The sequence below is a fragment of the Dasypus novemcinctus genome, chromosome 6 (assembly GCF_030445035.2).
Source record: "Dasypus novemcinctus isolate mDasNov1 chromosome 6, mDasNov1.1.hap2, whole genome shotgun sequence".
Lineage (NCBI taxonomy): Eukaryota > Metazoa > Chordata > Mammalia > Cingulata > Dasypodidae > Dasypus > Dasypus novemcinctus.
Genome location: NC_080678.1, coordinates 48937316 through 48964447, shown reverse-complemented (window position 1 = coordinate 48964447; position 27132 = coordinate 48937316). Strand labels below are relative to the sequence as shown.

General features: G+C 41.4%; 1 protein-coding gene and 1 pseudogene across 2 annotated transcripts in view; one reads left to right on the top strand and one right to left on the bottom strand.

Annotated features, from left to right (window-relative positions):
• KIF11 (kinesin family member 11) overlaps nucleotides 1-1888 on the bottom strand; it is a 75329-nt gene extending 73441 nt beyond the window's left edge. The window contains exons 1-2 of one of the 2 annotated variants that reach the window (XM_058298779.2): nucleotides 1760-1854; nucleotides 1555-1676 (exon numbers count right to left, since the gene is read on the bottom strand). In XM_058298779.2, the coding sequence (XP_058154762.1) occupies nucleotides 1555-1631 (77 nt within the window). In that variant the 5' untranslated portion in view covers nucleotides 1632-1676; nucleotides 1760-1854. Of the gene's footprint in view, nucleotides 1-1554 lie in introns of both variants that reach the window. The other variant, XM_071215776.1, reaches the window with a different exon arrangement.
• LOC139439081 (uncharacterized) lies at nucleotides 1630-22358 on the top strand (annotated as a pseudogene).
• Nucleotides 22359-27132: the final 4774 nt, after the last annotated feature.

Sequence of the window (27132 nt, the reverse complement as noted above, 5' to 3'; positions counted from 1 at the left end):
TTATAAACTAATGCTTGACATATGTACACTCAAAAGGCTATTTGAAAGAATACTACCTGAAAAGAAAAAAAATCTCTACACTAAACTCCTTGTAAATACTAGACAATGCCTAACCACATTTCATTGGTGATAGAGTAAAAGAAATATCTTCTAAGGTAAGGCTTGAAATGCATGGGGATGATATACACCAAGTGTAATTGTTAAGGGTTAACTCTATGTGAAAAAAGAGGTGCTGAGGAGTAGTACACATGGGGCTCTAGAGTAATGATTGTTTTGTTTCTTAACCTGGGCAGAGGGTATACAGATATTTGTTACATTGTTCTTTACAAGTTTTTATAGGTCTGAGATATTTTTTAATAATAAAATAAGAATTCAAATTAGGAAATTATATAAAAAGAAAAATATTGTCTAGCTTTTTAAACAACCTCAATAATCTTAAAATTTGTATTTGTAACATGCTGTGGGGAAAAAAAATCCTCAAAACAAGTAACTACTTAACAGCAGTCGTGGAGTGCAGCTGTCAGTGTAAATTGGCTAGACTTAAGGTTATCACCAAATATCCTCTTTGGCACCTAGTTTAGACATGTAGCTAGCACCTTTGAAATCTACAGTTTAAGTCACCAGAGCTGCATAAGCAATAACCTAGGAAAGTTTGTTAATATAGTTCTTTTTAATAACCTTTTATTAGACGTTTTAGATTTCCAGAAAAGTTGCAGATAATTATTCATATAGATTTTAAAACAAATAACAGCAAACTGCCCAGGAAATTTTAATAAATTTTAATAAATCAATATCTAATTAAGCAGTAGTTTATACAGGTGCATCCTTCCTTTACCTTCTCATTTTAAAATTGAGAAGTTATTTGAAACCAGTATGGGGAGAGTTAAACACCGCCCCACCCACCTACTGGCTCACCAGGAAAAAGTATATGAACAAACCGCAGATGAACGGAAGGACCAAACTGCAGCAGTTCAATCAGATACCTATACTGTTTTTAAGCTGTCTCTTTGATCTTTTAAAACCATAAACACACTTTATAACTTAAAAATTTAAAGTTTAAATACAAGAACGTTTACAGGGATGAATACACTGTCTAGAACTGTTAAAGGTAACAGATGATTACGTTTTTATAGGTGATGGAGATGATGAAAATCCCAATGTAAGTGTTAAAACATCTGCAAAGTAGGTATGCAGTCTTATCTCCAAACCAACAAACTTCACGGAGTAACAAAAGTGGAACCTAAATCTTTATCGGTATTAGTTAGTAAATAAAAATGCACTTTTCACTAAAGAACGGTGATCAAATTCGCCTTCGGAGTAGCAGTTTAAATATAACAAGCACCCTACTTTATCCTGGGGGGAGGAGGGGAGACACTAATTTACTCCTATCAGCAACCTGGTGTCGTTTTCATGAAACAGAACACGGGGAACCTTAAAACTGAGGGAGGTTTCCTACCCTTAGTGAATGCAAACAAAATCCCTTTCCCCGGATTGCCCAACAGGGAGCCTAAGAGCAAAGCCCAGTCGCGGCGAATCCTGCCAGTCTTGCCCTACCTGCATCTCACCACCACCTGAATGTTCTTCCCTTTCTCCTCTTTCTTCTTCGCAGAGGAATTCGGCTGAGACGCCATGGCTTTCCGCGCCGAAAAATCCAGGCCCGACCTTAGGCTCCGGCGCTGCGAAGTGCACAGGGATTAGGCTGAAGGCGCGGGGGCGCCCACCTCCCCGCCGGGGTCCTGGTGCAACCGAGAGAACTGACCTACGAGGCTCGGCGCCTCCGCTCTCCACCCGGGACTCTGACAGACCAGGGCTGCTGCCCGGGATCAGCCAGAGCCAATCTCGCCTCCCGAAGTCCGAAAACTCAAGCAACGACTACGCGCCTCAATTTGAAAAAGGAGCCGAGTCGCCGGGCCAATCGCGGCGCGGGGGTGCAAGGCACCATGGGACTCTGCGTCCTCGCGTGACCCGCCTCCGGGGCGTGGCCTACGGGAAAAGTAAGATTTGGGTCTGTCTCGGCTCTCCCAGAACCGGTAGTTCCGTGAAGGAAAGGTAAACGTAAAGAGAGTAAAGGTTCAGCACTGCGTTCGGAGTGAGATTCAAAGTGCTATGTCAAATTCTCGCTCCTTCACTTTCCACCTGGTGACCTTGCTCAAATTACATAACGTCTCTAAACCAATCTTTCCTCACTGCAAAATGGAAATAGCAGTAACGGTCTCAGACGGTTGTGGTGAGAATTAATAAACTAGTGCATGTAAAGCGCTTAGGAAAGGGTGACTATGATTATAATTATTAGAGAATTGTAAAAGTGTGCTGTGGAAGCACAGTGGAGGGGGACTCAAACACCGTTTGGTGGTCCAAAGCAAGTTCAGGAGATAACGTCCAGGAAAGTATTCAGATGTTAAGAAATGACACGGGCACAAATCTTAATGAAATAGGCCTTTTATGTCACTTCAAGAACTCTGATGAAAAATCATCATCACTACTCCAGTCCAGGGAAGAAGGCAAGATCTGAAAAGCATTTTGTAACAACCGCTCTGCCAATGACGGAATCTCGGGAGCGCTTCTGTCCAATTACAAGGCGCAGCATTCAGCCGGCGAGCCGAGGAGGCTGCGCAAACCACCCGTCCGCCATCGGCCTGCAAATCCCAGCAGGCAGCCCTGGCCGGGCTGGCCTACTGTTTGTGGCCTCCGACTTTGCTGGATGCGGTTTGGATGTCGGCGATACTTGGGGTGATCCAGCTACTTTAGGTGGGGGTTTGGGCCCACGAAATTTTGAGCCAGAAGCCGCTTAGACGGCTCCTGCAGCTACGCTTCTGGTCCACAGAAACTTAAATGTTTTAGTTTCTTTAAAAAAGCAACAACTTGATAGAATGGAAATTATTGGTTCCTCCTCTGTGTTCCTTTATTTACTAAACCCCTACTCCCCACCCCACCCCCCCAAAAAAAACTTCCCCCCATTCCCCCTCGGGAAATATCTGCATCTGATACCTCAGATGGCGCACGGGCATCTCAAACTGAGCATACCCAAAACAATTCTTTATTCCCCTTACTTTCATCTTAGTTTTTCTCATTTGGACACATGGCACGAACCAGCACCCATTAATCCTTCGTATTCCCAATACACACTCTCAATGTAGTCCTGTTAGTTTTATCTCGGAAATAGTTCTCATCTGTCGCTTCTCCCGTCAAAGACCCCTTCATTTCTTCCCAAACCACTGTCGTCACCCTCCTTAACAGATTTCCCTATTTATACTATTATTGCCTCTCCCCATTGCATTCCCCCAGCAAGGAAAAAGAATGTTAGAAAGAAAGAGAAAAAAAAAAAGATTCAGACCGTGTCCCTCGTTTGCTTACAACCTTAACAATGGTATCTCATGCTTGAAATAAAATCAAAACGCTTTACCATGCCTTACAGGGCCCTCATGATCTGGCCCTTTCCTACAACATCAACTCCAGCCACTTTTCACATAGTTCACGGCTATGATCAGAGCTTCTAAGTTCTTTCTTGCAGCCAGGCCTTTGTGCACCTGTTCCCTTTACCTGGAACTCTTTGCCTTTGACACTTTGTACTGCATTTGCACTTTCATTCTTCAGCTGAGTTGGACTTTCCCTTTAAAAAAGGACCTTCCTATAATTTTCTATTTCAGGATCCTGTTTAGTTCTTACTAATACTTACTACAATCTGTAATTATATTGTCTGCATGTTTTTTGTCCCCCCAGCTAGAATATAAGTTTCATCAGGGAACATATCTATCTTATTCACTGTTTTTCCTGTGTTTAAAATAGAGCTTTATGCTAAGTAGTTCCTCAGTAAGTGCATATTGAATACCCTAGAGATGTAACTGAACCTCTCTCAGTCTTGTTTTCCTTCTCTGTTAAAATGGAGATAATAAATAATCACTATTACCATAAGGATAAAAAATAATAAGATGAAGGGTAGCCATCGTAGCTCAGTGGTTGAGTGCTTCCCATGTATGAGGTCCAGGGTTCAATTTCTGTGCCTCCTAAAATAATAATATGTATAAGTGTCTGGTGGGGGGGGGGGCTCTTCAGAACTATTATGAAATAGGAACTATATTATTTCTCAGTATTTTGTCAATAAACAGGGAAAGTGAGATTTATTATCTGTAGTCATACAGCTAATAAATAACAGTGAAGTAACTCAGATTAAGTATATTATCTGTACTCATACAGCTAGTAAACAACAGTGAAGTAGAAATGCCAACTACTGTCTCCCCCACTAACTATACAAATGCATTCACTTTCTTTGTTGCTTTCTTGAGTGCTTACTAGGGACCATACAGTGAAGACACAGATCGAATTCTAGTCCTTGCCCTCAAGATTTTAGTCTAACAGTGACAGCTAGGGTCTTATGGACATTTATAAAAGTTTTGTTAAACTAAGCAGACAGTTCTGAAATGTTATTTTACACTGCCCCTCTAGAGCTCAAATTGCACAGGCTAATAAAATCTCTCTTAAAAGTCTGCCCAAGACTGGAAATGACTTTTAATTCTCTAAGAATAGTTAACCTGAATTCTACCTATGCAACATCACTACCCATGAGTTAGGTCCGGCATTTCTCTTTTAATAGAGTACATGAGGAGTGTTGTATAGATCAATTTTAATTGGTTTTAAAATTTAAAGTAAAACGTGGACATCATTATAAGTTAAACAGTTCTAAAATACTTCTAACATATATATATATATATATAAAAAGAAGAATGGGTTTCCCTGCCCTGTCCCTCCTCCCCAAAATCAACCACTTTCAACCTGTTAGCTATTTTTTCTAGCATTGGCACATTTCCATTTTTGTAGAGAATTTGTGTATACTGTTACCTTTTGATTAATCAATTTTAGACATTATTTATTGACTTCCTCTTATGGCAAATAACCATTTAGTTCTCAGAATTTACCATTCTGTCTGTTACCCCTTCCCCATACACCTAATATTACAATTTTTGGTTAAATAAAAAACCAGAATTTACATTATTATGCCTATTTATAGGGGAACACTTCAGTGAGATTTTTTGTGTGTGATATTTTTTGTCTATTCTTAAATTAATTGTTCTATTTTCTTAGTTTTCATTGTCCTTTATCTAATTCTTCCTACAGCATCCTCTCAGTAAAGGTTTCCACTAATTTAATTACATCAGGAATCTATCAGTTTCAAGCTTTTTCTAATTGTAGTGCTTGCTCTCTAGGCTGGAGTATGGCTGGCAATCTAGAAAATCCCTTCATTTTGAGCCCAGATTTGCCTATCTTCTGGACTGGATCTCATGTTTTCTGGATCTCATTTTGGTCTATCTTTCTTGGCTTACTCTCTTTTTTAGGAAAAGCTTCCTGAGAGCATGTGTAGAGGAAAAAAAATTTTTTGAGAACTTACTTGTCTGAAAATGTTTTTATTCTAATCTGACACTTGATTGAGATTATATGTACAGTTCCAGATTCTAAATCTTTTCCATACTATTTTGTTGTTTAGGGGAGGGATGAGGGAATGTATTAGTTTCCAATGATTGATATAATTACCACAAACTTGGTGGCTTAACAAAAAGCACATGAAAAAATGTCCGACATCACTAGTTATTAGGGAAATGCTAATGAAAACGACAATGAGATATCATCTCATAACTCAGAGAATGGCCCTTATTTTAAAAAACAAAACATAAGTCCTGGAGAGCATGTGGACAAATAGGAACACTCCTTCATTGTTGGTGGCATTGTAAAATGGTGCAGCCTCTGTGGAAGACAGTTTTGATGGTTTCTCAGGAAGCTAAATATAGAACTGCCATATGACCCACAAATTCCTCTGCTAGGAATATATCCAGAAGAACTGAAAACAGAAATGCAAACAGACATTTGCACACTGATGTTCATAGCAACATTATTCATGATTGCCAAGAGATGGAAACAACCCAAGCATCCATCAACCAATGAATAGATAAACAAAATGTGTTATATACATAAAATGGAATACTATGCTGCTGTAAAAAGGAATTGAAATAGGTTTATTTTGTTGTTTTATTTTGTGTTTGTTTTTGTAGGTACCAGGGCTGGGGATTGAATCTGGGACCTTGTATGTGGCAAGCTGGTGCTCAAACATTAAGCTACAATGGCTTCCCAAAATTGGGACACATATGATAACATGGATAAACCTTGAAGACATTATGTTGTGTGAAATAAGTCTGACACAAAAAGACAAATATTGCCTAGCCTCACTAATATGAACTAAATACAAAGAATAAATGCATGAGGGAGCAGAGATGGCTCAAGCAATTAGGCACCTCCCTCCCACATGGGAGGTCCTGGGTTCGGTTCCTGGTGCCTTCTAAAAAAAAAAAAAGATGAACACCCAATGACCAGACACAACAAGTGCAAAACAATGAGGGGGTAGGGAGAAATGAATACATCTTTTTTAAAAAAATGCTAAAGGGAGGAAGATGTGGCTCAAACGATTGAGCTCCTGCCTACCACATGGGAGGTCCCATGCTCAGTTCCCAGTGCCTCCTAAAAAAGACAAGCAAGACAGCAAGCTGATGCAACAAGATGGCACAACAAGAGACACAAGGAGGAAAACATGAGAGACTCAACATAGAGGGAAGTGGAGGTGACTCAAGTAATTAGGCATCTCCTTCCCATATGGGAGATCCTGGGTTCAGTTCCCGGTGCCTCCTAAATAGAAGACCAGCATACTGCAAACAGATACAGCAAATGCAAAACAACAAAGGGGTGGGGAGAAATAAGTAAATAAAAATAAATCTTAAAAAAAAAGTATAAATATATGATGTTAAAACCTAGAGTATAAGTTATTAGGAGAGAAGAGGATGGCTGAGAAGGTGTACTGATGCTTACTGTATGTAGAAGTTTTAATTAACTTGACTGTATAAGTGTGGAAATGGTTAGAGTGCATTATAGTGAGTAGCAGCTGATTTATAAATGGGATTGTGGCTGCAAAGGGTAGTCTAGGGATGTAAAAACCAATTGAAAGAGAATAATCTAGGGACTGAATAACATAGTGAACCCAGAAGTGGATGAGAATTGTGGTTAATAGTACAAACAAGAATGTCCTATGAACTAGAACAAATGTACATTACTATTGTCAGGTGTTAATAATGTGGAGAAGCATGGGGAAAATACAGTTAATGAAACCTATGGACTATAGTCAACAGCAATACTGTAATATTCTTGCATCAGTGCTAAAGACATACTGTGTTAATAATAGGAGGGTATGGAAAAAAATATACCAAATGTACACTATAAATCATAGTGGTAATAGTCCGATGATTTGGGAAACGGACTTTGGCCCAGTGGTTAGGGCGTCCGTCTACCATATGGGAGGTCCGCGGTTCAAACCCCGGGCCTTCTTGACCCGTGTGGAGCTGGCCATGTGCAGTGCTGATGCACGCAAGGAGTGCTGTGCCACGCAGGGGTGTCCCCCGCGTGCGGGAGCCCCACGCGCAAGCAGTGCGCCCGTGAGGAAAGCTGCCCAGCGTGAAAAGAAAGAGCAGCCTGCCCAGGAATGGCGCCGCCCACACTTCCCCTGCCACTGACGACAACAGAAGCGGACAAAGAAACAAGACGCAGCAAATAGACACCAAGAACAGACAACCAGGGGAGGGGGGGAAATTAAATAAATAAATAAATCTTTAAAAAAAAAATAGTCCGATGATTTTATTTAATAATCCGTAACAAATGTTCCACAACAATGTGGTATGTTGGTAGAGGGATGTTGTATTGGAATTCCACACATGTGCATGACTGTTTCATAAGTTCACAACCTCTCTAATAAAAATATATATTTAAAAAACAAACAAACTTAGTGACTTAAACCATAGAAATTATTCTCTCACAATTTTGGAAGCCAAAAGTCTGAAACAGTTACAGTGGGCTGGGATCAAGGTGTCAACAGGGCCATGCTCCTTCTGGGAGCTCTAGGGGAGAATCCGTTCCTTGCCTCTTCCAGCTTCTGTTGACTGGGTTATGCCTTGGCTTGTGGTCACACCACTCCAGCCTCTCCCTCCTCCATTGCTTTCTCCTCTCGTATCAAACATCACTCTTTCTCCCATTTATAAGCATATATGTGTTTGCATGTAGGGCTCATCTGGGGAATTCTAGATAATCTGCCCATGTCAATATCTGTAACTTAATCACACCTCTGTACAATCCTATTTTACCATATAATATAATATTCATAGGTTCCAGGGATTAGATATGGATCCTATGGAGGTCCATTAGTCAGCCTATCACAGAGGTGACATCATATAAATACTTTATTCTGATGCTGTGTTGTTAAATGTCTTAGTCTATATTGATAGGAAACCTGAATTTATAGTATTCTGGTGGATTGAAAAAGCTTTGGTAAGCTGATTTAGCAAGGTCTCAAAACTAAATGTAAATATACTCTGTGCTCTGTCAAAATTATTAATAGAATATTTCATTTTGCATATGCCACCATTCTGGATTCTGTACCTGTCAATGATTTTATTACAGAGCCAATTTCTCTCCATTAGTAAATGATTCCCTAATATTTGTATAGTTGTCAGGGTTTGTGTAACATGATTTAAATACTTGTGGGGAATCATAAAATTGGCTCCAGTAGGAGATAGTGATTTTCCACTAAACATTTTTTTAATCAGTTTTATTGATACATATTATCAAAGCATACGATCCATTCAAAGTGTACAATCAATGGCATTTGGTACCATCACATAGTTCTGCATTCATTGATTCAACCACCATTACAGCATTTTCATGATTCCATTATTAATACTAATAAAAGAAAATCACTAAAATTTAATCACTTCAAAAAACAACTGAACTTTGAAAAACTCTTTCACTGATTAAAGTACTCGATATTTGTTCCACAAATAACTTTAAATATCTTAATGTGGGATCAATAAGGTGGAGTGAGATGCTTCAGAGCTCAGTTCCCCCACAGAAGCTTTGAACAACCACCGAGAACTGGCATAAACATCTTTCTCAAAGGTCCAGAAAACAGTTAAAAAGACTGCATAACAGGGTAAACGCTTAATTAAGGAAGAGGCTAATTAGGAGTAGTAAGGAGAAGCGGATTTGGCTCAACTGATAGAGCATCCACCTACCACACGGGAGGTCCAGTGTTCAAACCCAGGGCCTCCTGACCTGCGTGGTGAGCTGGCTCATGCGCAGTGCTGATGCACACAAGGAGTGCCATGCCACACAGGGGTGTCCCCCGCATAGGAGAGCCCCATGTGCAAAAAGTGTGCCCTGTAAGGAGAGCTGCCCTGTGCGAAAAAAGTGCAGCCTGCCCAGGAGTGGCAATGCACACACGGAGGGTTGACGCAGCAAGGTAATGCAACAAAAAGAGACACAGATTCATGGCGCTGCTGACAATACAAGTGGACATAGAAGAATAAATAGTGAATGGACATACAGAGCAACTGGGGTGGGGAGGGGAGAGAAATAAATAAAAAATAAATCTGAAAAAAATAAATAAGCTCAAAGAACTAAAGGAAAACATGGACACAGAACTAAAGGAAATCAGGAATACAAAAGAGGAACACAAATAGAATACCAATAGAGAGAAAGAAATTATGAAAAGAAGCAAACAGAGGTGAAGACCCAAATAGAAATTTAAAATTCCCTGGAGGTTCTGAAGCAGTAAAAAAAAAAAAAAAAAAAAATTCCCTGGAGGGATTCAATATTCTATTGCAGCCGGCAGAAGAAAGAATCAGAGAACTTGAAAATAAGACAGTGGAAATCATTCAGTCTGAGCTGTAGAAAGAACAAAGAATAAAGTGAACAGAACCTGAGTAACCTGTTGGACACCATTAAGCATATCAATATACACATTGTGAGATTACCAGAAGGAGGAGAAAAAAGGGAAAAGGACAGAGGATATTCAAAGAAATAATAGCTGAAAACTCCCTAAATTTAAGAAAAGACACGAAAATACATCAAAGATGATCTGTGAGGGAAGTGGACTTGGCCCAATGGATAGGGCGTCCACCTACCATATGGGAGGTCCACAGTTCAAACCCCGGGCCTCCTTGACCTGTGTGGAGCTGGCCCATGCACAGTGCTGATGCGTGCAAGGAGTGCCATGCCATGTAGGGGTGTCCCTGCATAGGGGAGCCCCACACGCAAGGAGTGCACCCCATAAGGAGAGCTGCCCAGCGGGAAAGAAAGCACAGCCTGCTCAGGTATGGTGCCACACACACGGAGAGCTGACCGCAACAAGATGATGCAACAAAAAGAAACACAGATTCCCATGCTGCTGACAACAACAGAAGCAGACAAAAGAACACGCAGCAAATAGACACAGAGAACAGACAATTGGGGCGGAGGGGGAAGGGGAGAGAAATAAAAAATTAAAAAAAAAAAGAAACACAGATTCCGGTGCCACTGATAAGGATAGAAGCAGTCACAGAAGAACATACAGTGAATGGACACAGAGAGCAGACAACTGGGGGGGGTGGGGGAGAAATAAATAAAAAATAAATCTCTAAAAAAAAGATGATCTGTGAGCTCCAAAAAGGATAACCCAAAATTGACCCACACTGGCATATTATAATCAGACTGTCTAATGCTGAAGATAAATAGAAAATTTTGAGGGAAGTGGATATGGTTCAACTGATAGAGCACCTGCCTACCGTATGGGAGGTCCAGGGTTCAAACCCAGGGCCTCCTGACCCATATGGTGAGCGGGCCCATGCGCGGCACTGGGGCATACAAGGAGTGCCATGCCACGCAGGGGTGTCCCCTGTGTAGGGGAGCCCCATACTCAAGAAGTACACCCTGCATTGAGCCATCCTGTGCAAAAAAAAGTGCAGCCCACCCATGAGTGGTGCCACACACACGGAATGCTGACACAGCAAGATGACACAACAAAAAGAGACACAGATTGCACCAAGAATGCAAGCAGACAGAAGAGCACACAGCAAATGGAAAACAGAGAGCAGAAAATGGGGGGGGGGGGAGGGGAGGAAGGGGAGAGAAATAAATAATAAAATAAATCTTAAAAAAAGAGAAAAAGAAAATTCTGAGAGCTGCAAGAGAGAGCAATGTGTCATATACAAGGGAGTCTCAATAAGATTAAGTGCTGATTTATCATCAGAGATCATGGAGGCAAAGGGATGACATATGTAAAGTGCTGAAAGCAAAAATATTGTCAACCAAGAATTCTACATGTAGAAAAATTGTCTTTCAAAAATGAGGGTGAGATTAAGACATTTCCAGATAAACAAATGCTAAAGGAGTTTGTCACCACTAGACCAGCACTACAAGAGATGCGAAAGAGGATAAGTGAATATGACTCCAGCAGTTGAGCACCCACTTCCCACAAGGGAGGTTCTGGGTTCAGTTCCTAGTGCCTCCTAAAAGAAAAAACAGACAATCTTTTGTGCACTGAAGGGTAGTATCAAGAAAATGAAAAGATCACCAACGTAATGTGAGAAAATATTTGCAAATTTTATACCTGATATGAGTCTGGTACCCCAAATATATAAAGAACTCTTACAACTTAACAACAAAAAGACAAATAACCCAATTTAAAATGGGCAAAAGACCTGAACATTTAGATATGCAAATTGACATAGAAGTTATACAAATAGTCAGTAGCACATGAAAGATGCTTAACATCATTAGTGTGTAGGGAAATGCAAATATCGAAACCACAATGAGAGACCATTTCATAGTCACTAGGAATGAAAATGCTGTAATCAAAAAAGAAAAAAAAGCTTTTCTCTCTCACACTTGTTGTGGTGGCACCAGGTGCGGCCTCAACATGTAGAACCACGCCGGCGAGTTTGTGGACCTCTACGTGCCATGGAAGTGCTCTGCCAGCAACTGCATTATCAGCGCCAAAGACTACACATCCATCCAGATGAATGTGGCTGAGGTGTACCGGTCACAGGTAGGTTCAATGGCCAGTTTAAAACCTATGCCATCTGTGGGGCCATTTGTAGGATGGGTGAATCAGATGACTGCATTATCCTACTGGCCAAAGCTGACGGCATTGTCTCAAAGAGCTTCTGACAAGAGCCATGGATGTGGAATATTTGTCATAAATAAAGAGTAACCTTTTCAAAAAAAAGAAAAAAAGGAAGGAAGGAAGGGAGAAAGAAAATAAGTTTTCGAGATGTTTGCATAACATGCTTGATGCCATTGAATTTTACACTTTATAATGGTTTAAATGGCATGTTACATGTTTGGGTTTTTTTACCACAGTGAAAAATTTACGCTAATATCTATTATAGCAATTATGAATTTGCAACCACAAATTCGGGAGTGTAAGAAATGCTACATTATTTTATTTATATTATTTATATTAAACAAGACTCTGAGCCTCTTTTTCACCTGGAAACTTCAAACTTTAGTTTTGCAGATCCTCCACAAACTCACACTCTGGGATGTGGAAAGGTCTAGGGGTTTCACACAGAGAAAAACATTTGGGGAGAACCCTACAAATTTTGATTCATATAGGTTGCTTCTGAGATGCCTATTGTGCAAATGTAAATAGCTCCTAAAGACTGGGAATTTTGCTGTTTTTGTACCACTATTAGGGCAAGTGTATATTTGCCAAAGAAGTTTGAAGACATTGTCTTCTAGTTTCTGCTGGGGTCGAGGAATCCAAAGCCATTCTGATTCCTGATGCTTTGTATGTGGTCTCTTTTTTCTCTCTCTCTGGAACCCCCACAGTGTGCTGAAATTCTGTAGATAAACCTTGGTGTAGGTCCAGTTTCATCACTGTGCTAAGCACTCAGTGAATCCTTTCAGTCTGGAAAATTATCAATATTTCTTTCAGTTCTAGGAAAAGCTTTTGAATTATTCATTGATCGTTTCTAATATTTACTTTGCTCTTTCTTTCTGGAATTCCTAAGTTTGATATTAGATTTCCACTACTCAGCAATTACCTACTATTAATATTTTTATTTATTTCCATAATAAATCATTTTAATCATTGAGATCATAAATATATAGTTCTTGGCCTGATTTTTCATTTAACAAAGCTTAAGCATTTTTTCAAGACCTTAAAAATTCTTCATAAACATCATTTTTATTGGTAGCATAATATTCCAGTTTTGTTTGCTGTTTTAAAGCTTTTACCATCTATGCAATTTTTAAATCAACAGTTGAGAAATACTTGACTTCAGTCAATTTTTTCCATAGTTGCAAGGGTCATGTTAGGTTCTGTTACTGTCTTTATGAATTCTAAAGAGTACAAACAATAAGTATTGTCTACATGTGCTTATAAGCTGAGGAAAAAGCCCACAATGAATGAACGATTCACAAACCCTTAAAAAAAAAAAACCAAAAAAATGCTTATTTATAAGTTATCCTAGATCCAGACTTTTGTTAACATTTTTAGCATTCTAATAGTGGAATCTCCACAACAAAGATTAATTGGGAGGGAAAGGGAAAGAGGTTCCCTGGCCTCCTCTGAGTTCCTGGAACATGCCTGTCTCTCTCTTGTCCAAAATTTTGTGATTGAGGTTTCCACTGTCTGGAGTTTTCCCTCTCTTCTTCTCATGAGTTGCTCCCTCTTATCTTTCAAGCTACAACTTAAATGTCACTTTCTCAGAGAAATCTTTCCCAACCACCCTATCTGAATTAGCCTCCCAATGCTCACAGAACCCCGCTTATTTCTTTATCCATGTAGCAAAAGTGATGTTGAAATTTCACTCCCCATTCTTTTTTTTTTTAATTTATTTCTCTCTCCCCCCACCCCTGCTATCTGCTTGCTCTGGGTCCATTTGCTGTGTGTTCTTCTGTGTCCACTTGCATTCTTGTCAGGGGCACCGGGAATCTGTGTTTCTTTTTGTTGCATTGTCTTACTGCATCAGCTTTCCATGTGTGCGGTGCCACTCCTGGGCAGGGTATGTTTTTTCACATGGGGTGGCTCTCCTTTTGGGGCCCACTCCTTGTGCATGGGTCTCCCCTACGCGGGGGACACCCCTGCATGGCACGCCACTCCTTGTGCACATCAACACTGCATGTGGGCCAGCTCACCACAGGTCAGGAGGCCCTGGGTTTGAACCCTGGACCTCCCATATGGTAGGTGAATGCTCTATAAGTTGAGTCAAATTCGCTTCCCTCCATTCTTTTCTTTGTTTACTTCAGGTCTCTCCCATACAGAGAGAGAGTTGGTTCCTCTCCTTTTTTTTTTTTTTTTTCATGTAAAAATGTTTATTTGTCCTAATTTTTTAGGGTACAGGAAAAAAAAAAGGAACCCCAACTCCAAAGCAACAGTGAATTAGGGCCTGCCCACAGACAAGGGGAAGGCCACTGCAAAGAACCCTGGCATCGACTGTCTTCCCACTGCTGAACGTATAAAGGCCACCAGGCAGAAAACTGAAGAATCAGGGCGTTGAAGACCTTCACAGCTGCTAGCAAGCATGCAAGAGAATAAAGGGACATCCTTTATTGTGTCCCAGCAACCAGACACACAGGGCAGGAGGTAGAGGCTCCCAATTCGGTTAAAGGCAGGAGGCTGAATTCCCGAGTCTAGGAAGAACAAAAAGGGGATTTGGGAGGTAGGCTTTTAAGTCAAGTTAGGTTGAACAGGAATGCAAAGCAAAAACAAAAGAACAAAAAACCCGAAAATACAGTAATGTTGTGACTTTCAATCTAGGCTATTGAGAATCAAAATGTGAGGTCCTAAGAATAGCCTTTAGCCAGGTTGTGTCTGAGGGAAAGGCAGAAGATTTCAATCTTTAGGAGAGAGTCTTCTGGCTGGGACACAGGGTGGAGAGAAGGACTTATGGAGGAAAGATGGCCATGGAGGAGATGGCGGCTGTAGAAAAAAAAAAGTGTGTCGGTGGGAATCAGGGAAGTCTTGTGAAGAGTTAGTCCATAAGGACAGCCACCAGGCCCAGGAGCTAGCTCTCAGTTGACAGCTGTCTACAAAGCACAAACACTGCTCCCTCTGCTCTGAGATTTTACTGAGTTCCCACCTAAACTGTCCATGGGCACACTCCCCTCATCAACAGCCCAGACATGCATAAGCACCTTAATACAGATAGAGAGATCCTTGCCATCTTCCCCCACGCCAGGGGGGCAGTTGGAGGAAAAGTACCACACTGTTATTTGGGTGAGGCTGGACAGCAGTAAAACCCTCCTCAATCATATTATTATTATTTTAATCACAGTATATAATTATTTTATATATAAATACTAGTTTACTTATTTATCACTCCTATTACAGTATAAATTTCACAAGAATAGAAATCTGGTTACTATTTTCACTAGTGTATCCTCAACCTTTAAAGCAAAGCCTGGGCCCATAACATTTTTGACTTGATAAATGAAGAGAACTCTTAACTGTAGAAAGTATGAATTATAGATTTTTATATTAATATTTCAAGTACTGTCCAGAGAACAACTCCTAATTACCTTTAAGGGCTAGAAAGTCTGAGTCATTTAGGAAAACTTCTAACGAACAAATTTATAATTTAAAAAATCACTATCTATAAATGCTTTTAAGAATGCAAGTTGCTTTTTAGATATTTTATCACTCTAGAATAGTACTGTGCTTAAAACTGACATACATGTTTAAACTTTTATTATGGGAAATTTAAAGCATAAACAAAAGCAAATAGATATATAATGAACTACTCAGGCATTCATTATCCTGTTTCATGATGAGACTTTGAACTGATAATATTGTTTTATCTATATCCCTCATCCAACTCCCACCCTGTCTCCTCCACTGAATTGTTCTGAATCAAATCCTAGGCATCATATTATTTCATCTGTTAGCATTTCATTATTTATCTCAAAGATAACTACTCTAGGAAAAAAAGCCATAATAATACCTAAAATATTAACAATAAATATATATTTTTAAAAGATTTCTTTATTTCTCCCCATTCGCCCTTGTTGCCTGCTCTCTGTGTCCATTTGTCGTGCATTCTGTTCTTCTGTGTTTGCCTATCTTCTCTTTGGGCAATACTGGAACTGATCCTGGAACCTTCCAGAGTGGGAGAGAGGTGCTCAATCTCCTGTGCCATCTCAGCTCTTGGCCTGCTCTGCCTTGCATTTTATCTCCTCTGTGTCTCTTTTAGTTGTGTCATCTTGCTGTGCCAACTCTCTGCTCAGCCCAGCTTGCCACAGGGACTAGCACTCCTGCATGGGCCAGCACTTCACCAGGGCCAGATCGCTGGGTAAGCCAGCTTGCCTTAACCAGGAGGCCCTGGGAATTGAACCCTGGACCTCTCATATGGTAGATGGGAACCCAATTGCTTGAGCCACATCTGCTTCCCAATAAATCTTTAATATCATCAAATATCTAGCCATTGTTCCACTCTCCTGATTGTCTCATAAATGTTTCATTTTCATAATTGGTTTGAGCAAATCCAGATTCAAGCAAGATCCGAATACATTTGGTTAATATATCTTTCTTGTTTCATATTTTATTTTTTGAAGATTTTATTGCAGTATTGCAAATAGAAAAGTAAACATATGAGTGTATAGCTCAATTAATTTTCACAAACTAAACCCATGTAAAACACACTCCAAAAGACCCCCTTCTTCCCCCGTTTAGTCACTGCCACTCCAAAAAGTAATTACTGACTTCAATCACTATAGACTAGTTTTGCCTGGTTTTCAAGTTATATAAATAGGATCATACAATATATACTCTTTTGTGTCTGCTTCTTTTACCAAGTTTGTGAAATCTATGTGAATTGTTGAGTATGTTTGTTCATTTTCATTGCCAAATAATATTCTATTGTGTGAATACGCTACAGTTCATTTCTCTACTTTACTGTTTAGGGACATTTGGTTTGCTTCTAATTTGGGACTACTGTCTGTGGTGAATAAATGTTCACATTTCTGTTGGGTATATAGCTAGAAGTGGAGGTGCTGGGTCATAGGGTATACATATGTGCATTTCCCCCCCTAAGATAGCTCCCTTGTCTGTTTGCTTGTTGTTTTTTGCTCATTGTTTGTGCTCGTTGTCTACACGTTTTTTTAAGAAGATTTTATTTATTTCTCCCCCGCACCCTGTTGTTTGGGCTTGCTTTTGGCTGTTTGTGTCTGCTCGTCTTCTTTTTTGGAGGCACTGGGAACAAAATCTGGGACCTCCCATGTGGGAGGGAGGTACCAAATTGCTTGAGCCACATCTGCTCCCTGCTTGTTATGTCTCTTGTTGTGTTTTTTGTCGTGTCTCCTCATTGCATCATCTCGTTTCATCTTATTGCATCAGCCCGCAGCTCAAGCCCATTGCATCAGCTCGCTGTTTTGTTAGTTTTCTTTAGTAGGTACCAGAAACCAAACCCAGGATCTCCCATTGTGGTAGGTGGGCACTCAACTGATTGAGCCACATCTGCTTCCCTGCTCGTTATTATTTGCTTGTTGTTTTTGCTCATTGTCTGCTCGTTGTCTCTCTGTTTTTCCTTTAGTGGGCACTGGGAATCAACCTGGGACCTCCTATTGTGGTAGGCAGGCACTCAACTGCTTAAGTCAAATCGACTCCCTGCTGGTTTATCTGCTTGTTGTTTGCTCATTGTCTTGCTTGCTGTTTGTGTCTTCTTCAGGAGGCACTGGGAACCGAACCCAGAACCTCCCATGAGGAAGGTGGGTGCTCGACTGCTTGAGCCACATCCACTCCCCCATGTGCGTTTTTAGTAAATACTGTCAGTTTTCCATGGCCTATTTGTCTACCCTTGTGCCAATATCACAATGTGTCAATTACCGTAGCCTAATAATAACTCTTAATATTTGGTAGGGTAAATGCTCCAGATTCTTCTTCAAGAATGGCTTCAGTCTACTCATTTTGTTTTTTTTAAAGATTAATTTATTTCTCCTTACCCCCTCATTGTTTTTTTTTGAACTTGCTGTGCCTTTTTTTTTTTCCCCTATCTGGTTGCATCATTGTCTTTTTGGTGTGCCACTTCACTGCACAGGGGTCTGTGCCTCACTATGCTGTGCTGCACAGATCTGGGACATCTTTTTTCTATTTTTACCAGGAGGTGCCAGGGATCGAACCCAGGTCCTCCACATAGTAAACAGGAGCTCAACTGCTTGAGCCACAGACACTTTCATATGCTGTGTCTTTAGGAGGCACTGAGAACTGAACCCAAGACCTCTGATGTAGAAGGAGGTGCCTAATTGCTTGAGCCATCTCTGTTCCCTGCTTTGTTGTGTCACTATGTTTTTTCTTCTTGTTTCTTGTTGCATCATCTTGTTGTGTCAGCTTGCCACACCCATCCTTAGCATCCCACTCACTGTCTTGCTTGTTTTCTTTAGGAGGCACTGGGAACCTCCATTCCCTGCTTTTTTGTGTCTCTCACTATGTTTTTCTTCTTGTGTCTTTTCTTGTGTCAGCTTGTTGTGTCAGCTTGCCATGCTTGCCCATCATGTCAGTTTGCTGTCTTCTTTAGGAGGCACTGGGAATCGAACCATGGACCTCCCATGTGATAGGCAGGAGCTCAGTCGCCTGAACACATCTGCTTCCCAGGGTATACTTGGGTTTTTTTGCATTTTCATATAGTTTTATACATGACTTCTCACAGCTTATCAATTCTAAGTCCCTTTTCAACCATAAGCTTCTCTTTCCTCTCTTTTATTTTGCAATTCTTTCATTAAAGAAATCAAGTTATTTGCTCTACAGTGTTTGAAACATTCTAAATTTTGCTGAGTATATCTTTATGCTGTCATTTAACACATTTCTTTGTCTTCTGCATTTCCTGTAAATTGTAGTTACATAGAGACTTGGTCAGATTTAGCAAGCATGCATTTGACAAGCATTTATCAAGCACTATACAAAATGACCCAACATCATTCCTAATCTTGAAGGTTTTACAGTTACATATGGAAGGTCTGGATTCAAAAAAATGCTTTTAGAGAATGGCAAACTGCTCTGGTAACTCAGATTAGGGAGTAATCATTTCTAATGTGGTTTGGGGAGATGGAATGGAAATGAGGGGAAGTTGTAAAAGCCACTATTTCTCAGTCTCCTTGCTGAATCTTTTCTTCTGGACCTCTAAACTGTGGCAGGGTTCTAGGACAAAGTCTTCAGACTTCTTTTCTTTTCTCTCTACTTTAACCACCTATATTTTCTCATCCAGTCTCATGGCTTTAAATACCATCTATCTGCTCTTAAATCCAAAATGTATACCTTCAGCTTTGGCTTCCTTCCTGATTTCTAAATTCTGGATTTGCAGTTTCTTACCACTTCTACTCATAACCCTTAATCCAAATCAACATCATCTCCCTCCTCAATTAATGCAATAGTTTCCTAAGTAATTTACTTGGTAGCTTCAAACCAAAGTCATGGTTTGAAGAGTTTAAAATAATTTTCAGATCCTCAGCACATCTGTATACTCATCCCTAAACATCAGTCTGAAAATAAGCCTTCTTCCCTTCCCCTATATTCTCACAGCAGTCCTTCATCCACTTTATTTTTTTTTTAAGATTTATTTATTTATTTCTCTCCCCTCCACCCCCCAGCCCCGGTTTTGTGTTCTCTGTGTCTATTTGCTGTGTCTTCTTTGTCTGCTTCTGTTGTTGTCAGCAGCAGGGGAATGTTTCTTTTTTGTTGCGTTGTCTTGTGTCAGCTCTCCATGTGGGTGGCACCATTCTTAGGCAGGCTGCACTTTCTGTGGTGCTGGGCGGCTCTCCTTATGGGGCGCACTCCTTGCGCGTGGGGCTCCCATATGCCGGGGACACCCCTGCGTGGCAGGGCACTCCTTGCGGGCATTGACACTGTGCATGGGCCAGCTCCACACGGGTCAAGGAGGCCCGGGGTTTGAACTATGGTCCTCCCAAGTAGTAGACGGACGCCCGAATCACTGGGCCAAGTCCACTTCCCTCATCCACTTTATAAAAGAGAGGCATGCAATCAATGGTTTACTTCCCCAGAATATAAAAACCTCTGGGTTCCAAACAAAGGGAAATTTTAAAATACTTACTTAGAAAATAAATGAGTGATTACTGGAAACAAATCTTTTTACAAGTCAGAAGGATTCCTTTGTATTGCTTTCAACAAAGTTGAAGGAGAACTTAAATTTGTAAGTATAGAGATCATTAAAAATAATTTTTGATGATAGATGACTATGACTTTTAGCATATCTTATGGAAGGATCCAAAGAATTGAGTAGCACTGATAGAACTCTTTCCATTTTGACCTACGTATGTGTGTGAACAAAGTTTACCACTTTTATCTATAAAAAGGAAAAATAGGGAAGTGGATTTGGCCCAATGGTTAGGGCGTCCGCCTACCACATGGGAGTTCCAAGGTTCAAACCCAGGGCCTCCTGACCCATGTGATGAGCTGGCCCACACGTAGTGCTGATGCATGCAAGGAGTGCTGTGCCATGCAGGAGTGTCCCCTGCATAGGGGAGCCCCACGTGCAAGCAGTGCACCCCTTAAGGAGAGCCACCCAGAGCAAAAAAAGTGCACCTGCCCAGGAATGGTGCAGCACACATGGAGAGCTGACACAGCAAGATAACGCAACAACAACAAAAAATGAGACACAGATTCCCGGTGCCGCTGACAAGAATACAAGTGGACACAGAACACACAGCGAATGGACACAGAGAGCAGACAACGGGGGCGGGCAGGGAGAGGAGAGAAATAAATAAAATCTTAAGGAAAAAAACCAGGAAAAATAGAATATGTTGAGCCTAGGCTCAGTATAGCAATAGCTAACATTCATACAGATACATGAGTTAATTAAAAAGTAAAATACAGCAGCTCCATCCATCCTGTTAACAGATATATTTCCAATATAATTTTAGATTTGATGTTTAATATTTAACAAATTATTATATTTATGCCATCATGATCAATTGTATACTAAGACTATAATGATAATTTAGAACAATTTTTTAACACTTAGAGCCATAGTGTTTTAAACTTAAATTTCAATTTATATCCACATTTTCTTGGTAGAGAAGAATGATAGGGTGTCAATAAAAGGCTTTCAAGTACATTAGATAAAATTTTAAGAAAGGTAGTAGAATGGAAATACTGGGTTCAAAGAAAAAATAAATAAAAATTTTCACTGGTAAAGAAAGGCTTGTTCATTTGTGTGTGTTTTTAAGGAAAGTGGTAGGCATAATATTTAGCTTCAATTTGGTAATTTAAGAAATGCAACAGTTTAACCAAAGTCCAAATTTACAACGTTCCAGAAATCAATTTTTGCAACTGATCTTGTAAGGAAAAGCCGACGATGCGGCTCAGGCAGCGAGCAGCACACTATTGTTAGAAGGCTGGGGAATAGGCGGCCCTGGCCTGGGCGACTTGGCTTCCTGGGCCTAAGGAGCTGAGCTTGGCTCGGGTCCTCCATCCCTGCCATTGCTGCGTCCTAGCTCGGAGTTCCCGCTCGGGAGTGAACTGTTCCCACGCCCTCCGGGCTCCCTCGACAGCACCGCACAACTTGATCGCTGTCCCGGCGGGGCATCCCTGGGAGGCCAGGCAAGGCCATTTTGTTCCGCCCGACCCCCGGGAACCGGTGGAGCTGCCAGGAGAGGCTGCGGCGCCGCGGTCGGTCGCACTCCATGGAGGCACCAGACTCCGCTGTTGGGGCTTCCTCGACAGGAGACGAGCGATTGGAGGTTGCCAGCGCCTTCCGAGTCCTCCTTTAACCCACTCTTTCCCGGTCCTCTGGTCTGAGAACGCCTGAGTGAGGGAGGAGTTGGCTGTAGTGAAAGGGAGAGTTTCCTCGGGACCACCTGCAGCGCAAGCCTGAGCCGCTCCTCCCAAGGGCGGAAGACCTACGACCTGTTTTCTAAGCTGCTTCTGATCCGGAACTCCAGAGAGGGTAAGACAGGCGTCCTTTTGCGTTTTTCGCATGATGCCTTCGATACCATCTTTATTTCCACCATAGGAATAGACTTTAAGATCTAAACGGTTGAATTGCAAGGAAAGAAGGTCCAGGCAAATTACAGATGTGGGCTATAGCAGGCCAGCAGCGATTTCACACTATCACAATCTCCTACTACAGAGGAGCAATGGGTATCCTGCTACTATTATATCACCAATGGTAAAAGTTTTGAAAACATCAGCAATTGTCTTAGAAACATAGATTAGCATGCCAATGAAGATGCAGAAAGAATATTGTAAGGAAACAAATGTGATATGGACAATAAGAGTTGTACCTAAAGGAAAAGTAGAACAGATTGCAAGGAAGCATTGTTATTAGATTTTTTGAGATTAGTGCAAAAGCAAAAACATCGAGAAGGCATTCCTCACTTTAGTTGAAGATAACCTTTGAAAGATCCCTGTAAAAGAGCCCAATAGTGAAAATAGAGATAGCAGTGGAGGAGGTAGATCAGGCTGAAGGGGCAAATGTTGTTGGCATTCTCCTCTTCCATCAATTGCCATCCACCACCCTGTATTCTCTTCTTGCTGGTCATTTTTAACCCTAAACAGATAAACCCATGTATTTTATTTGTTCTTTCATCTGTGACTGCTTGCTGACTTTATAATTTTCTTCAAACAAAAAAACAGAAAAATGTTTGTGACTTCAATTTTAAATGTACTTGCTCAGCTCACCACTGCATTTCAGTTGTATTATGACCCAGTTTTTAATCACCATTAAAACCATAGCAATCATTCCAATTCCATTCTGCAAATTGTATAAAAATGAAAGTTAGACTTAACAACAAAACCTATGATGATAATAGTTTTTCAAAATTCTTTCAAGTGGGACAGATGTAAAAAATTGATCTTCCAACGACACAAAACTAACATGTTCCTTTCCTGCTCAAATTCTTCTATGAGTTTTTTACCACAATTAGAATAAATCCAAGCTCCTTTCTAAGCCCTGCAAGGACTTGTGCAATTTGGCCTCTGCATACTATACTCTCCTGGATAACTGTACTCCAGTCTTATTGGCATTTCTTGCTCTTCCTAAAACACATCTTAGGGCCAATTTACTTACTTTCCCACTTCCTCTTACTCCAGTTCTTCATATTGCCCACTGTCTTAATTTCCTGTCTGCTACAACAAATACCATATTGTGGGTTGGTTTAAACAACAGCAATTTATTGGTTCACAGTTTCAGAGGCTAGAAGGCTTGCTTCTTCCTTAGGTCAATAGCATTCTGACAGGCCCACAATCCTTGGGTTCCCAGGCTTTCCCATCACATGGTGATGTCCTCTTTTCTCTTCCAGTTCCGATGACTTCTGACTTCTACTTCTCCCCATGACTTTCCTGTTTTTAAGGCCTCCAGTAATAGAATTAAAACCCATTCTGATTCAGTCGCCCACACCTTAACCAAAAACAATATCTCAACAGTCCTATTTACAATGGGTTCACATCTGCAGGAATGGGATTAACAGAGCCATTTTTTTCAGGGGCACCTAATTCAACCTAACATACCCTCTTTTCCTCACCATTCTGGCTGGGCTCTGATCAAATGGCTCTTCCTCAGAGAGAGCTTTCCTGACCATCCTATTTATAATAGCCTCCTACCCATTACTTTTTATTCCCTTATCCTTTTTTTTTTTTTAATGGCACTTTTCATCCTTTATTCATTTTCTTGATTTTTCTGCTTCTGCCACGTGGCTGAGGACAGAAACTTTTGTCTTTTTTTGTCTACTGCTATATCCCCAGCACCTTTAATGGTATCTGTTATCAAGAAGGCACTCAACAAATACTAGTTAAATCAATAAATGAATGAATGATAATATCACAGGTTTTGGAATCAGACAGTCCTGGATTCAAATCCCAGCTCTACTCTTTTTATGCAACAATGGGCAAATTACTTATCCCTGCTAAGTCACACCTTCTTCCTCTCTGGTAAATGGGTAATATCCAGTTTAGGGGTTGACTGTGCAAATTAGTGAAGAATCCATGCACAATGCTTAACACACAGTTGACCTCCAAAATTAGTTTCTAACCCCCTCCTCTTTTAAAAAAATATTTTTAAAAGATACATAGATCACACAAAATGTTACATTAAAAAATATAGATTTCCCTATGCCCTACTTCCCACACCCCCCCTTTTCCCACATCACTTTTCTTTCATTAGTGTGGTATATTCATTGCATTTGATGAATATTTTGGAGCACTGCTACACAGCATGGATTATAGTTTACATTGTAGTTTACACTCTCTCCCAGTCCATTTAGTGGCTTATGGCAGGATATATAATGTTCTGCATCTGTCTCTGCCATATCATTCAGGACAACTCCAAGTCCCCAAAATGCCCCCATATCACACCTCCTTTTCCCTTTCCCTGCCTTCAGCAACTCCAGTGGCCACTGTCTCCATATCAATGATATAATTTCTTCCATTGCTAGAGTCACAATAATATTATAGTAGAATACCAGTAGGTCCACTTTAGTCTATATTTTACTCCTCAATCCTGAGGACCCTAGGATGGCGACATCCACTGCACCTCTCAGTTGAGAGGGGTTTTGATCCCACATGGCTGGTGGATGGGACTTTCCTGCCCACAGCTGTAGACTCTTGGTTCTTTGGTGTGGTGGTTGTTCATCCTAACCTCCCTGTCAGCTGACCTCAGTAAGTCCAATGAACTGGAGAGTAGGTGCTGCAACTCTGCTGAGGCTCAGGGCCCAGCTGGCACATGGACAGCCCAGAGATTCAAGTCTCCTGGGCATACACCAACCCTACCACCAACCACAGGTTCAATAAAAGGGACAGACGAGGCATATGTAGAGAAGTCATATCTGAGTCCAACTCTGCACACTCAGGAGCACAAATTCCAAAGTAGGGCCCATTGGTAAGGCACCAAATTCTGGAGCCATCTACCACAACCGTAGGACCCGGGTATCTCCATTGCCCTCAGCAGCACCACTACCTGTCTAACCCCCTCCTCTTAATTGGAAATTGTATTAAGGTTATCCTTTCTTATGCGACACCCCCATCCACCACACCCAGAGATAGATTGATTTATCTATGAACCTACTGAAATCTAAATTTCAGGCCCCCTCACTTGCACAGGCCCCATGCTGGGAGTTGCTGGGACTTATAGAGGGGAAGCCAGGATGCCCTTTGGAAGCATTTTCTTTTGTGTGTGTATGTGTTTTTTTTCCCCCCTTACCTTTTATTATTTTTTTGGGAATTTTTATGTAAGCATTTCTTTCTAATAAATAGCCTAAAGAAATTTCAGAAGAAAGGGTCCTGAATCTCGAAGTCTTGAGTAATTTATTGTGATTCTTTCATTCTAAATATTTAGTTTGAGTCTTAATTTTGTATTTATAATTTATTTTCTCTTTTTAAAAGGAATTCCCCAAATAATGTTTTAGGCCCTACAAAACCTACAAAATCCACTCTTGACTTCAGGGCATGTACAAATTCAGAGTCCCTTGTGCATTCATTTTTTTCCTGGATTTTATTTTTTTTATCCTCCCCCCACCCCCTCACCGCCATTGTTTGCACTCCCTGTCTGCTCCTTGTGTGGTCATCATCTTTTTAGGTGGCACTGGAACCGAATCCAGGACCTCTCATGTGGACCCAATGGCCTGAGCCCCCTGTGCTCCCACTTATTGTCTCTCATTGTGTTTCCTTGTTGTGTTTCTTTCTTGAGTCACCTTGTTGTATCACCTCGCTGTCCTGCTTGTCTTCTTTAGGAGGCACCCAGAACTCCTGTCTGGTAGGCTGGTGCCCAACTGCTCTAGCCACACCAGCTTCCCCTTGAGTATTCAGAATGGCTGCATTAACAGTCTCAGAGAACCTGTGCTTGACTAGTCCCTCATTGGATAAAACTCAGTAATTTTATTTTATTTTATTTTAAAGATTTATTTATTTATTTTCAATCTCCCCTCCCCCCCCTCCCCCTGTTCTCTGTATCTATTTGCTGCATCTTGTTTCTTTGTCCCGAGTCTGTTGTCGTCACTGGCACAGGAAGTGTGGGCGGTGCCATTCCTGGGCAGGCTGCACTTTCTTTCGTGCTGGGCGGCTCTCCTTACGGGTGCACTCCTTGCGCGTGGGGCTCCCCTATACGGGGACACCCCTGGTGGCAGGGCACTCCTTGCGCGTATCAGCACTGCGCGTGGGCCAGCTCCACACAGGTCAAGGAGGCCCAGATGGGCCAGCTCCACACAGGTCAAGGAGGCCCCGGGTTTGAACCGCGGACCTCCCATGTGGTAGACAGACGCCATAACCACTGGGCCAAGTCCGTTTCCCAAAACTCAGTAATTTTAAAAAGATCTTGTACTTGCAGGGAGGCTTGCCTAATTTTGACCTCGGTTTTCATCCAAAGCTTAGCCTTTAAGTGAAATTGCACTATAAAAAGACCCCTGGGGGAGCGGAGGTAGCTCAAGCCCTCCCACGTGGGAGGTCCCAGGTTGGATTCCCTGTGTCTCCTAAAAAATGAAAAGAGCACACAAAGAAGGGATGAAGAGAGCAAGCGCAAACAACGGGGGGGGGGGGGGGGCGGGGTAAACAAATAAAAATAAATCTTAAAAACAAACCAAAACAAAAAAGACCCCTGGTTCTTTGATGGCACATCCACTTGATTAAGGAATCCTCTTACTGAATTCCCGTTTAAAATAATATGATGCAGAGCACCGTTTTTGACTGCAGTCTTCGGTCCACATGACAAACCAAAAGCATTTAAGCTGCGGAGTAACTATCCCTAATTCCACTCTTCCTTAGAGACCCTGTAACGATCTAATGCAAAGCCAGAGTCATAACAACTATTAGACTGTTCACAGTGCAAAACACTACAAAGCCACGAGGGAGAAAAGTCTTAAGAGTAGTAACTGAAGTAGACAACAGTAGTAGGACTGGTACTACTAGGATTAGTACTACCGCGCGTAGTAATTTCTACGCTGGATTTCAGCGTCCGCGAAAACCTTGTTTTGTTCTGGTCTTTCTCATCTCCTCCTTCCTCTCTGAAGAGGAAGAAAAGTTCCTCCAAGGGCCCAGTCTCCCTCTCGTCGAACCCCCGTCTTCTGACTTCACTAGCAGCCGGCACTTCCTTGCCTTTGTACCTGTGTACATAACGCACTCCGGAGGGAGCCCGCGGGCCAATGTCGGGTCCGCGCCGCTCGCCTTCCGGAGCCACGAATTCGTTTTCGGCATGGCCGCCGCGCGGGGAGCCCGTGTTCTAACACCTGCACTGCCTGCTCCCGGCCAATGGGGGCTCCTCCGCAACATGGCCCCTTGTGCCCTCACAGTATTTATACCCTTCCCACCCCGCCCCCACATACATAGCCAGGACTCACACCCTCGCTCTC